The sequence below is a fragment of the Lutra lutra genome, chromosome 10, assembly GCF_902655055.1.
Source record: "Lutra lutra chromosome 10, mLutLut1.2, whole genome shotgun sequence".
NCBI lineage: Eukaryota > Metazoa > Chordata > Mammalia > Carnivora > Mustelidae > Lutra > Lutra lutra.
Window position 1 is genome coordinate 20,200,455 of NC_062287.1, and position 14,035 is coordinate 20,214,489.

The 14,035-nt window shown below is 44.9% G+C and overlaps 1 protein-coding gene across 1 annotated transcript in view; it reads right to left on the bottom strand.

Annotated features, from left to right (window-relative positions):
* The window catches only part of SIAE (sialic acid acetylesterase), a 40,092-nt gene that overhangs the window by 4,076 nt on the left and 21,981 nt on the right, over positions 1 to 14,035 (bottom strand). The window contains exons 4-8 of the mRNA XM_047691664.1: positions 13,403 to 13,541; positions 9,668 to 9,845; positions 7,953 to 8,062; positions 7,269 to 7,402; positions 131 to 285 (exon numbers count right to left, since the gene is read on the bottom strand). Coding sequence (XP_047547620.1) covers positions 131 to 285; positions 7,269 to 7,402; positions 7,953 to 8,062; positions 9,668 to 9,845; positions 13,403 to 13,541 — 716 coding nt within the window. The remainder of the gene's footprint in view (positions 1 to 130; positions 286 to 7,268; positions 7,403 to 7,952; positions 8,063 to 9,667; positions 9,846 to 13,402; positions 13,542 to 14,035) is intronic.

Sequence of the window (14,035 nt, forward strand, 5' to 3'; positions counted from 1 at the left end):
CAGATAATGCCCCTAAGGTCCAGTCCTTACAGCACCCACTCTTTGCCCCCTCATAAGTGAACGTCAGAGTGAAGGCCACAGACAAAGAACAGGGAGTATTGTTCAAACAAAGCCCAAGAAGGACCCGTACCTGCCAAAAGGTGACTTCCTATCACAGAGATCCATTGCTACTGCCATGAAAGTGTTGGGCATCCTTGCGTTGGGGACATAGCCAAAGTCTGCTGTTTGATGCCAACGGATCTGGGGGAATGTGTCATCCGAGGTTGCAGAAAGATATGAAGATAACTAGAAAGCAGAGAATGTTGCATCAGAATCCTGTCCTAGAGTCTTCTTCATAAGCAGACTCTGCTTCATTCATTCATTCAAATGCTCATCCAACAAGTACTTAGTGAGCTTCTTACCATTGTGGCTAAATACCTCTCCCCCAACACCCCAGTGTGTCTGTGCTGTCCCATCCATCAAGAGGCAGAGCCTATTTCTCTTCCCACTGAATCTGGGCTGAGCCTGTAATATTCTCCACCCAGCAGAATGCAGTAGAAGTCACCCTCGGCCTCTGAGCCATTGTCCCGAGTGCCCTTGCCTTCTGATTTCATTTTCCTGGCACCTGGGGATGGCCAGGTAAAAACAGTCCAGCTGTGCTGCTGGAGAAACTACATGGAGACGGGGGCCTTGGACATCGAAAGATCCTTAGGAGGGAGAGGGGTTAATGACCCTGTGGGCTCAGCAGAGGGGACAGTCACGTGAACGCTTGAGCCTTCAGTTCAAATTGCAGCCACAGGAGCAACCCAGGCTGACATCACATCGAGCAGAGCCGAGCCGCCCCAGCTGAGCCCTGCCTGACCCACCCATAGCATCATGAGCAAATACAATGGCTGACGTTTTAAAGCCACTAAGTTTGGGCTTGTTTGTTACACAGCAACAGGTAACTGACAAATCGATCTAAAACATGTTCAAGTGCTATAAGGAACCTGAGAGGAAAGCGCCTGTGAGCATGTGGTAAATTGCAGCAAAGACCCCAATTCTTCCCCCCTTCCTACAGCCACACCTTCCTGCCTTCTGGCTTTGGGGTTTCTCCAAGGAAAAGAAAGACTGGGTTTCCCCACCACTTTCTAAGGTGGTTTTCTTTGGTCAAAAGACTGAAACAGAAGTTAGGACACGTCAGTTCCTAGCCTCAGCCTCCAGAGACCCGTGTGGTTCCACTTGCTGTGTCACATTTCTGCTGTCGGGAGAATGACATGCTTGGGCTAGCCCACAGCTCTCTGCTGAGGGGAGAGTGCCATGGGACAGACTCTCCTCCTCTAACCCACTCCAGCCAAGCCTAAGTGAGAGCCCCCACCTGCCACTGACCCACAGAGATATGAAAGAGTTCGGTGGTGCTCAGCCAAGATCAATCAGCCCCCCAGTGACCCACACATATGAGCTATAGTAAATGTTATGCTAAGCCAAGGAGTTTTGAGGCGATCTGTTACATAGCAATAGCTAAATGGTACAAGTACTTCCCAGCTTTGTTGAGGGGACAGACCTGTACATAAGAAATGTTAGTCAACAGTAAAATAAAGTAGTATGAATTAAATGCTACGATGGAGGCACAGACAGCAAGTACTTTGCATTAAAGTTTATTATTCTAAGACAATAGGGCCTCAGAATATGTAAAAAAAAAAACAAAAAAAAAACAAAAAACAAAAAAAAAAACCTTGGATGGGCCCAGAAAACATGAGTAGTCACTACAAACAGGATATGTCAGAATCTTATAATATGCAAACCCAAGAAAGAGAAAGGCAATTTTGAAAGCAAGAGAGAGAGTAATCGAGTTGAACCGAAGGGTTTATGTAGAAAAGACAATGTTGTTAAGACGGTGAGGCAAGTGTTTGGATAGAGTTTCTAACTCCCCCACAAGCAACAGGGGATCACTATGGAGGTGACGGTTGCAGAACACTTGAACTGAATGCTTTAAAATGGTTAATTCTGTATGAATTCAACCTTAATTTAGAAATTAGAGAGCCACTGAAAATGATTAAAGGACTATTTCAAAGGATTCATCTAGTGATCATGCAAATGATTCCGTGAAGAAAAGAACCCAAAAGCAGAGAGGCTGACTGGTTTAAAAGCTACCAAAACATTCTAGACACATGAGAGAAAAGGCCTGACCTAGGAGAGCAGCAGAAATGGGATGGGCAGGAATAAGACAGCCTAAAAGACAAAATGACAGAAGCAGGCAACCACCTGGATAGGGGATGGGACCCAGAGAAAGAACACCCATCTCGGGATTCTGCAGATGTAGGTAAGGCCCTTTATGGGCTGACTTCAAGATAACCCAAGGAAGAGTAGATGCAGAGCCCAACTCAGTCAGCGAATTCTTTAAAAAAGGGAAGTCTGAGAAGAGAAGTCTGAGACTCTCTCCTGCTGACCTTCAAGAAGTCAGCTGCCCTGAGTTCTACAGCTTCAAAGAAACAAATTCTACCAACAGCCACCTAAGCTTGGAAGATAACCCCAAGCCTCAGCTGAGACCCCAGCTGAGACCCCAACACCTTCACTGCAGCCCCAAGCAGAGGACTCAGCTAAGCCAGGCATGCCAGACTCCTCGCCCACACAAACTGTGAGATAAGAAATGTGTGTAGCATTGTTTTAAGCTGCTAAATATGCAGAAATTTTTTATGCAGCAACAGAAAACTAACATACCAGGGAAAGAACTTTCCAGGCAGAAGGAAAGGAAAATGGCCGGCCCTAGGGCCGAGTATGCCTGGTGTGCTGGAAGACTAAGGCAGCCAGTGCAGCTGACGTGGAGCAAGTGAGGCAAAGAGAGTTAGGGCGTGAGGGCAGACGGGCAGTGGCGGCAGGGGCGGACCGCCTGTCGCTTCGCTGACCTCGCTTGCGTGGCGGAACCACTGGAGCCTTCTGATGCAGCTTACATTTCAAAGGATGGCTTTAACTGAAATGATGAGACTATCGTAAGGGGGAGACAGGGTAGAAGCAGGAAGACCAGGAAGGAGGCAAGACTTCAAGGGAGAGATGATGGCACCTCAGACTAGTGCTGGAGCAGTAAAGGCAGTAAAAGGGCATCTGACTCTGTAACATCCTGAGTAAACGCTTTCATCTCGACTTAAAGTCGACAGACTCCTACTCCTGCAGAGGACAGAGCTCCTGGGAAAATTCTTTAATATTACTCAGACGCATGTGGCCCCAACCCTTCCTTCCTCACTTCTCTGATATTTATATCACCCTGTTCTCTGAATTAGACCACACCTTATTCTTAGCCCCCATCCAGCCAGTGAGAGGCATCAACCCACCACCCCTCTTTCACAGCCATGATCTAACAGGCAGTCAGGCCACAAGCTGGAAAACGGTGTGGCGGAGCAACCACACTATCTTTGGACGCCATTTGCAAATTTCTGCCCCCATCAGGGGAGATACGTCATGAAGAGACTGCTCCCCCAGCCTTCTCACTCTCAGAGCCAGCAAATAGCTGAGATCATCCCGACAAATGTGGCCAAATGGAGCTTTGAGCACAGGAAGTGTTCTGCTTCTTGACCTTCTAGAAAATCCTCAGGAAAACACTGGAGAGGTTGCAATGGTAGAAGAAAGGACACGATCTTGAAGTAAGGGGACACTTCCAGTTCTCTTATTAAAATCTCTTAGGCAAATCTGCTTGAACATATGAAATGATAAAAGCTGCTGAAGCTTCATAAAGGAACTTGGTGAGAAGACACAGTGAGTGACCCTACTCCTTCCCACACCACCCCCAGAAGACTGAGAGCAGAACCGTGGTCACCAGCCAGTGTCACGATGAGGATCACGGCAACAAAGCTACCAGAAAGAGTCTAGGGTAAGTAGTAGCCTGAAGCACGAGAGAGAGAAATGCTAAATGCAGCCACGGCAGCCCAGGAAGTTGTTTCAAAATGGCAGCACGGAGGCCTGTTTCGTGGCTTGCTCTACTCCAAAGCGGCCACAGGGAGGCACCAGCACACTCCATACCCAAAAGAAATTCTTGTTTTCCCTGATCTGAGATCTACTAAGGTGCTGTTCAGCCTCCAGTAGCAATGAGTAGAAATATTGCTCCTAATGAAGGCATATGATTGGCCACAGAATAATAAAGTGGCCACACTCAGGGCACTTTACAACAGCATACTGCACTTTGCAGTCCACTCCACCGTTCCTCCAGACCCTTCGTACAAAAGCATACTCCCACGGACTTCCTAGCCTCCTGGTCTTCCTTTCCTCCCACGCTCCAGATCACCTTCCTACTACCTTTTGCACACACGTATCTAACTCCACTGAGCTCCAGTCCTCCCTCTCTAACGTCTCTCTAGCTATTAGCACCATCATTTCAAACTCAACACCGCTATAAACTCATCTTTCCTCACAGACCAACTGTCCCTCCAGAGGTTCTGACTTCTCACATTGATAATAATTAAGACTAACATTACCTGGCATGGGCCAGGTTTTATATGGATTAACTCACGTAATATCTAAAATAATAAAGATAATAATAAAAATAATATTTCAGGGGTGCCTGGGTAGCTAAGTGGGTTAAGCCTCTGCCTTCAGCTCAGGTCATGATCCCAGGGTCCTGGGATGGAGCCCCACATCAGGCTCCCTGGTCAGCGAGGAGCCCACTTCTCCCTCACCTGCTCCCCAGCTTCTGCTCTCTGTCAAATAAGTTAAATTATTTTTATATATTTTTAAGTTTATATTTAAATATATTTTTATATTATATTTAAATATAAAATATTTAAATTAAATATTTAAAAATATATTTAAATATTTTAAAAATTTATATTTAAATATATTTTTATATTTATATATAAATATAAAAAATCACATGGCTGGAGTCAGAGCTGGATTTGAATCCAGGCAGACTAGCTCCACATCCACGTGCTGAACCACTATTTTGTCTTGTTTGATATGTCCCCTTAAAGGTATACGTTTGCATTCTCAGCTTTCCACAAGCAACCAACAGATTTTTGTCGATGATGATCAGCTAAAGCCGGGAGACTAAGGGACTTAGTCTCACGAAACAGAAAGGCCTGAGTGCAAGGACCAGGTCTCTCTGATTCACGCTCTATTTCTAGCACCTTACACAGTTCATGGCGTATAATAAGCATACAACGCATGGCCGGAATTGGCTGAAGTCACATTCAAATCACCATCTACACAGCAAAGACAAAAAAAGAACCTCAAAAGTCCAAATGGAGTTTCCACCAACAGAAACACAGAGCTGATGACAGGGCTTGCTATTTTGATAATAATGAGTAGAATCATCTTGTTTTGAAGTCAAAACAAATGTGAGAAAGGAGAAAGAACATGGTTGTAAAGTAATTATAAGTGGAAAGAAAGTCTATAAAAATCTTTATCCAAAAAAAGGTATGGTGAAATAGGACAGGGTGGGGGAAATGTGAGGACGGCGAGTGCGAGGGATCTGGGGGCCGTGCAGAGCCAGACAGCTGGATGCACGTGTGTCTGATTCAAATATTAAAGCCTATTCCATTATCACACTGTGAGTTGGGCCCAGCTTTTCCAACACCTTACTTGTTTTATTTCCTATATTCCAGGCAAGTCAGAATGACCACCCTGCTAAGATGTCTATGTCTTGGAGGGGCCAAAGGAACTTTCCAACTAGTTGCCACTAATTAAAAGTATGATTTCTCTTGACATCTTTTTTCATTCATGTGTTAGGCCGTATTTCATGGACTGCCAACCAGTAAGGTACTGGGACGCAAACGTGATCCAGGAAAAGGAGGTGATGTGTGCAACTGACATGAAAGTAACATGGGGAAGGAGAGGGTGCTAAGTACCCCAGATGCTAAAAACTCACAGAAAGCTTCCTAACCTGATACCCAGGCTGAGCTCTAAGGCATGAAATTGGCTAGGAAAGTGTGGGAGAGGAAGGTTGCTCCAAGCAAAGAGCACGAGCAGTGGGCGGGCAGTGAGAGAGCAAAACTTCGCTGTTGGTGGGGAAGAGGCAGCACTGGTTAGGGAGGCTATGGGGAAGTGGACATTCTCACACATACCTGCTGAGAGTATACAATTAATCCAAATTTATACACTTCTACAAAGAAACTTGAGGACATGTTCAACGCCTTAAAAAACATTCAACTTGATCTAGCAATTTCATTTCTGGGAATTTATCTTACGGAAAGAATTAAGTACGTATGCGATGATTTAGCCACAAGGAAAATAAGCATGCTGCTGCTTTTAAAAGCAAGACGTTTAAAGCAACCTAAAGGCCCATTTATTGAGAACTAGTTAAATAAATTAGAATACAGCTGTATTTCAAAGTACTCTGCAATTATTACAAGTTGTGCTTAAGATTAATATTAACTGGCATGAAAAACTGCTCACAATTTAACATTAAGGCAGAAGCAAGCTATGGTACAATGTTATGGTGTGGATCTCATTGCAAAAACACATGAGCAGAAGAGGTCTGCCTGGGACGCCTGGGTGGCTCAGTTGGTTGGACGACTGCCTTCGGCTCAGGTCATGATCCTGGGAGTCCCGGGATCGAGTCCCGCATCGGGCTCCCAGCTCCATGGGGAGTCTGCTTCTCTCTCTGACCTTCTCCTCGCTCATGCTCTCTCTCACTGTCTCTCTCTCAAATAAATAAATAAAATCTTTAAAAAAAAAAAAAAAGAAGAGGTCTGCCTATGTCAGGATTGGGGAATTAGAAATGTATATGCAACTGATGAACCATTGAACACTACATCAAAAACTAATGATGTACTATATGTTGGTTAATTGAGGGGCACCTGGGGGGCTCAGTGGGTTAAGCCTCTGCCTTCAGCTCAGGTCATGATCCCAGGGTCCTGGGATCAAACCCTACATTGGGCTCTTTGCTCAGCGGGGAGCCTGCTTCCCCCACCTCTCTCTCTCTCTCTGGCTGCTTGTGATCTCTGTCTGTCAAATAAATAAATAAAATCTTTAAAAAAAAAAAGAATGTTCTATATGTTGGTTAATTGAACATAATAATAAAAAAAGATAAAAATAAAATAAATAAAGTGGAGGTTGAGTGACCAAAAAATGTTTCAGCTTCTTTTTTGCTTACTTTTAAATAGCTTTAATGCACATATATACCTTTTTTAATAAGTATTAATCACTTATTAACCTTATGTTGCAGATGCACTTGCCCATCTGTGAACTGAAATGAATTAAGTCTTACACTCATTTCTTGACCAGACAAAGAGGGCAAAAAAAGGAATATGGATCCCAGGAAAGAGACCGCCACAGCACAACCGCCACACCGATGCCCAAACCTTCCTTCCCTCAACACATACCTGGACAAATCCAAATGGGAAGAAACGCTCTGTCTGCCCCTGGGACCCCCGGTGGAAGGTCTGGCGCCAGTCTTCAATGAGCGCAGGGAATGTGCAATTGTACAGGTCCCTGTTAAAATCCACGTTGGACTCCCCTAAAAACAGTCCAGATTGTGAAAGGGGCTTGGGGTGGTTGCAGACACGGCCACACATTGCTCCCCAACCTCTATCCATACCCTTAGGGAGTGGGCCTTCCTGCAGTCTTTCTGGACTGGCCAAGAGGGCCTTAGCAAACAGGCTGCAAGCAGAGGCTTGAAAAGTATTTCAGCTTTGGGTTTCTCTCTCTCGATGCACGGGGAACCCTGACACTGCAATGTCAATGATAAAGAAGACTAAACTAATTTGCTCAAGGCTGAGAGGCCACTTGAGACCATGGTGCCCCAAACCTTGGTCTCAAAAGACAGACAGGAAGGAGAAGCCATCCTAGGTCATCCAGCCATCAGACACCTGCCAGGTGGCCAAAGACACATCAGACATCCCAACAGAAATTAACCAAAGCAGTCTGTACAGGAAAACTACCCAAATAACCCAGTGAATGGTGAGCCAAATAAAATTATTTTTGTCTAAGTCACTCAGTGCTGGGGTGCTTTGTTATGCAGCAGAAGCTAACTGATACAATGGAGAGACAGCAGAATGAGCACTCACCCTGGTACCATATCACCCCTTTCAGAGTCATGTTATGCAGTGGGTGGATCATGGCATTCCAGAGAACAGAGTGCTTACTGGGACCCGTCACAGAATCAGACTGAGCGAACCTGCAATTGATAAGATCCACAAGTGTCACGAGAGCGCTAGTGACATGATGATCCCAATACTTGTATCTATCCAGCTTTCACTTGGGGTGAACCTCTCATGAAACCACACAGAATCAGACTGAACCACTCTGTTTCCCATGTGAACAGCCTCCAACTTTCATATCTATCCAGGTTCTCCCTGGGATAAATGTATCAGTCAGCTTTCTGTGAGTCCAGAGGGGGCCATCCCAGTTTCCAGATAAAGTCACTAAGACCAGCGAGGAGGAGTGTTTTATTATGAGTGTCTCATGCAGACATTTTATCTAACCAGCATTCAGTGGATGGACACTTGTATTAATTTTTCTTCTGATCTTCCTTATAGCTAAAATTACTGCATAGAGGCTTAATTATGTCCTTAAGATAAATTCCCAGAAGTGAAATTCCTGGGTCAAAGGGCATATTTTTTCAAGGCTTTGAACACATTCTTAAATTTGTCTGTAAAATACATCGATGAGTTTATACTCATATCAGCTGTATATGAGAATAATGCCCGCTTCCCCGCACAGTCGGTGGAGTGCCTTCCTGTCTCCAGGGATCTAGGAAGCCTGGCTTGAGATCCCTCCCATTCTCTCAGTTCCAAAGCTGACTGTCTTCCCTCCCCCACAGGTGTGTCTTTACCTGAGCTACACCAAGAGCTCAAGTCCATCCTCTCCCCAGGGGCCTTCCCAGAATGAATGAAACAATGTCTGAGAAAGCATTTCACATCCTGTAAATCTCTGTGCTAATATCAGTGTCAGAATTTTATTAACTACTCCTTTCTCCCCAACTCCACATCTTCTTCTGGATCCTGCTTTTCCTGATGGTGCTTTCATCATAAGTATTTCATAATCAAATAAATTTCTTTGATCACGTGTATATTTGTTTTTCCTATTAGACTCTTTGTTCTTATGGGCAATACAGCATGGTGGCTGAGAGCACTGAAGTGCTCTGAGACACTGTGGCTGAGACACTGAAGCCAGACTTTGCCCCTTGCCAGTTGTACCCATGAGCGAGTTACTAAACCTGAGACTCAGGCAACTTTATTCACATATGATTTAGGTTAATAGTATCCACACTTCTAGAGGCTGTCGGGAGTACGGAGCGAGTTAATGCATAGAAAGTGATTACAACAGTATCTGACATAGAGAAAGCTTTCAGTAAGTATTAGCTATTAAGGAAAAGGATCGTAATGGCTTCCTGACATATCCTCAGATGAGGCTGGTGCCAAGGACAGTGAGAAAAACACCTGACGTGTTCGTGGAATAAGTTACGTACATTCAATACCTATTTGGACATTCAGCAAATCCTTGATTCTCCCGAAAAAACTATTGTCCTTCTTTCTTATAAAATTTCCTGGATCGGAGCGCCTGAGTGGCTCAGTGGGTTGAGCCTCTGTCTTTGGCTCAGTCCTGGGATCCAGCCCCGCATTGGACTCTTTGCTCAGCAGGGAGCCTGCTTCCCACTCTCTCTCTCTGCCTGCCTCTCTGCCTACTTGTGATCTCTCTCTCTCTGTCAAATAAATAAATAAAATATTTAAAAAAAAAAATTTCCTGGATCTTTCTCCCGGACTTCAGGATACTTTCTTACCCTCGCGCTGGAACACCACAGGCTCTCAGCGGCCTTCCAGAAGACCACGCTTCAATGGGTGTCCCACCCCATGAGGAGGACATCAGCCCGATGGGGTACTGCAGGATGTCATACAGGTGGCGCCCGAAGAGCCAGCACACTGCTGACATGTACGTGAAAATCCCATGGCCTAAGTTCTCTGTTGAGGAAAAGTTCAAGAAAAGAAGTCAGAAACGCGGTAGTTCTACTGCTGCCTGTAGGTCACCGGCTTGGCACTGCAGAACACCCACACTCCAAACAGTGCTGGCACTCCAAACGTTGTCAGTGTAATCCTGGGAATTCAAACCAATTTCGAATGAAATAAAATTAACTGAGTGCCAAAGGCCCTGGCTGGGATACAGTAAATAAAGAGACACAAAGGCTCTCCTCATAGCTCTTACATTCTACACAATAAGTCAAACATTTAGCTGCACAAAATACATGGCAAGATATAGTTAAGTGCCTCAAGAAGTACAAACAAGTGGTAAGGGGTTTCAACAGCAAGACAAAGAATAGCAAATGGAAGGCAGATAACAAAAAGCCTATAAGACTGACCCATCCCCTGGGCTTCCATAATATTCTCTGCATAGTGTTTCCCTGACCCCCCATAAACTATTAGCTAGTCAAAAACAGGAACCTTATCTTCTTCCCTTCTACATCCCCAGTGTCTACTACCTAACAGGGGCGGGGGGGTGGTCAGTAAATGTTCATTGGCTGGTGTCCGGTGGCTATGGGTATAAAGGTGGACCCACTGATGGGCAGGGAGAAGGAAAAGGTGATAGGAGGAGAAAGGTGGGGGATGCAGAGCTGGCGTTCTAGACAGAGGAAACAATATGCCAAAAGGCACGTGGAGTAGGAAAACTGTTGAACGGATGTGACTAGAGCCTAGACCACAAAAGGGGAATAGCGAAAGATTAGATGGGGGGGGAGAATCACATCTTGGAGGAAAGAAAGCAGAATGCTGGAAAGCCACTTGAAATGCTTGCGAATGAGACTGTGTGGAAGCCAGAACAGCCTCCAAAGATGTCCACACCCCAATGTCTGCAGTCTGTGGCTATGCAGTCTGGGGCTTTGTAGATGTGACAGGGGTTGCGGACCTTGAGATGGGGAGACTGCCCTGTCTTACCCAGGTGGCTCCCATCTAATCATGAGTCCTTCCCAGCTGTAGTCAGAGAGACGTGACAACAGAAGGAGAGGTGGCAGAAATTTGGAATATGAGAGCGACTTGACCTACTATGCTCTTCCCCTATATCTGCACTGCCTCGCCTTTCTCAGATGGGACCTCCATGGCCACTCTCCACTGGAAACCAAAACCCCAGCCCAGCCCCAACAGTCCTACATGCACTCCTTTCCCTGATGTATTTCATTTATGTATTTTTGTCTCATTAGTTTGCTCACCATCTACCCTATCATACCCAAATGTATTTGGTCTCCAAGTTTGGAGTGAAAGGGAGCTGGTAGCAAAGTGAAATACATTACCCAGATCTAACTGATTCCTGAGCTTTGGATAACACACAGGGAAAGTTCATAGACCAAAAGACTTATCCAAAAATTAACCCAAATCAATTCAGCTCCTGAGTTCTCATAGGGAGAACTTAGATAGAGTGGTACTGGGTGGTATATAATGTACTGACTATTATTCATTTCCTGTATTCCCCCGCACTAGAACGGAAGCTCCATGAGATCAGGTGTTCTTGCCTGTCTAATTCGCTGCTATCCCCGAAGCACTTAGAACAGTGCTTAGCACACAGCAGGCTCTCGAATATTTGTTGAATGAATTAACACTTGAAAATGTGGGAGCACGCAGGAAACGAAAGATGTTGGTGAGGATGCGGAGAAAGGGGAATCCTTTTACATCATTGGTGGGAATGCAAACTGGTGCAGCCACTGTGGAAAACAGCATGGAGGTTCCTCAAAAAGTTGAAAATAGAGCTACCCTATGACCCAGCAATTGCACTGCTGGGTATTTACCTCAAAGAACCAATGTAGTGATCTGAAGTGGCACCTGCACCCCAATATTTATAGCAGCAATGTCCATGATAGCCAAACTATGGAAAGAGCCCAGATGCCCAATGACCAATGAATGGGTAAAGAAGATGTGGTATCTATATACAATGGAATATTACTCGGCCATCAGAAAAATGAAATCTTGCCATTTGCAATGATGTGGATGGAACTAGAGGGTATTACGCTAAGCAAAATAAGTCAATCAGAGAAAGACAATTATCATATGTTCTCATTCATACGTGGAATTTAAGAAACAGAGACGCCTAGGGGAAGGGAGGGAAAAGTGAAACACGATGAAATCAGAGAGTGAGACAATTCATAAGAGAGTCTGAATCACAGGAAACAAACTGAGGGTTGCTGGAGGGGAGGGGAGGGATGAGGTTACTGGATGATGGACATTCAGGAGGGCATATGATGTCATGAGCACTGGGTGTTCTATGCAACTGATGAATCACTGAACTCTACTTCTGAAACTAATAATGCACTACATGTTAATTAATTGAATTAAAAAAAAAGAAAATGTGGGAGCAGAGGTTACCAAAGTAAAGCAGGTACAGACAAAAAAGAAAAGAGATGAGAAAAAGCACAAGGGACATTTGGAGGAAGGGACGGAAGAAAGCAGAGAGAAAGAGGAAGAAGTCAGAGGGAAAACTAGGAAGAGGAGACATCATGCAAATGAAGAATGTGCAGTTTCTTTTTTTTTTTTTTAAGATTTATTTATTTATTTATTTGGTGGGGAGGGGAAGAGCGAGAAAGAGAATCCCAAGCAGACTCCCCACTGAGCACGGAGGATAACACAGGACTCCATCCCAGGACACTGAGATCATGACGTGAGCAGAAATCAAGAGTCAGACGTTCAATCAACTGAGCCACCCAGGCGCCCCTGGAATGTGGAGTTTCTAAAAGCAGTGGTCAGCAGTGTCAAATGGTAGGGTGTCCAGAGAGCATAACTGGAAGAACAGTGGTAGCCTTGAGGTGAGCCCATTGCTGAGGTGAAGCAGAAGCCAAATTACAAAGAATGAACACAAGGAAAGGCAGTCAAAAGAATGAGAACAAAAAATGTTCTTAGAAAAGCTTAACAAAGCAAAGGAGAGAGGTGAGGCATCATGAGAAGGATGTTTATTACATTCAGTTTTCCTTCGTTTTGTCATAATAAAAGAAAGGCTAAATCTGAGAGCAGGGCCTGTTTCTGCCCTGCTCACTGCTGTATCCTTGAGGCCCAGCACAAAGCCTGATACAGAACAGGCAGGAAATAAGGATTCTGTGCTAAATGGACAAGGGCGTGGAAGACAAGAGCTCAAAGGGTAAAAAAAGGCTGTGGAGGGGGTGAGTGCCTGCATCAGAGGCAACCCTAAAAGGACACCAGCCCATTGCGTTCAGACACAGAAACAAAGGAAGGGAGAGAAAAGGAGAAGAACATTGAGGCAGTGGGGAGAGATGCTCGCAGAGCTCGTGCTGAAGGGCCTCAGGGTGCTCAGCAAAGCTCAAGGAAGCGTCATCTGCTCAGAGCAAGGAGGGAGAGTCACTAGCGGAATCTTGGGAGGAAACATGAAATGGCTACCATCAGAAATTGGGTGGAAAGTCAACAGAAATGAGTAAAGGGATGGTTGAATTACAATAAATAGATCAGAAACTAACCCAGGATTACAGATTCCACCTAGGGCACGGACCCATTATGTAGGCACTGGCACACGTTCCAGAATTCCTTACCTGAGGAGGGCTTAGCCCACTGCAGGTCAACCTGAGCAAGGTCCTCCAGCTCCTGCTCTGCCTGAATAAGTGACACGGAGAAGATGCGGACAGACTGATAGGCCGCAGTGTTGGCCAGCTCTCTTGTGGCATTGAATATCTAGAAAAGAAAGAGGAATGTCATTTCTTACACCCACCTACTGGGAGGTCAACTATCCTACTACCTCTAAGTAAACACTGCCAACCCTCAGAGCTCCTTCTAAGCCTTCATATACCAAGATTGATCAAATAAGTCACCAAAACCAGTGAGGGGCTGGTCTGAGTCACCTTGAGCCACCTTGATGAACAGAGACCATGATGAATCATGTCCCCAAAGAAAAGAGGAGTACAGTGAAATTTGAGATCTCAATGAGCAAGTCTGAATTAGATGAGGTTTAGGCTGAAGAAGGTCAACTATCAATTAGACCATATAATATAAAAATATACAATAAGAATAAAATACTTCTATTCAGAAAAGGTATCTCATACCATAAAACCATAGCATCAAATTCTTTTCAAAATGGAGCCCAAAAGACCAGGAGGAGGTAGAGTTGCATAATCCACAGCACCTAAAAGAAGTGTTTTCAAAGGAACACACCTGAGAAATGACTGTAA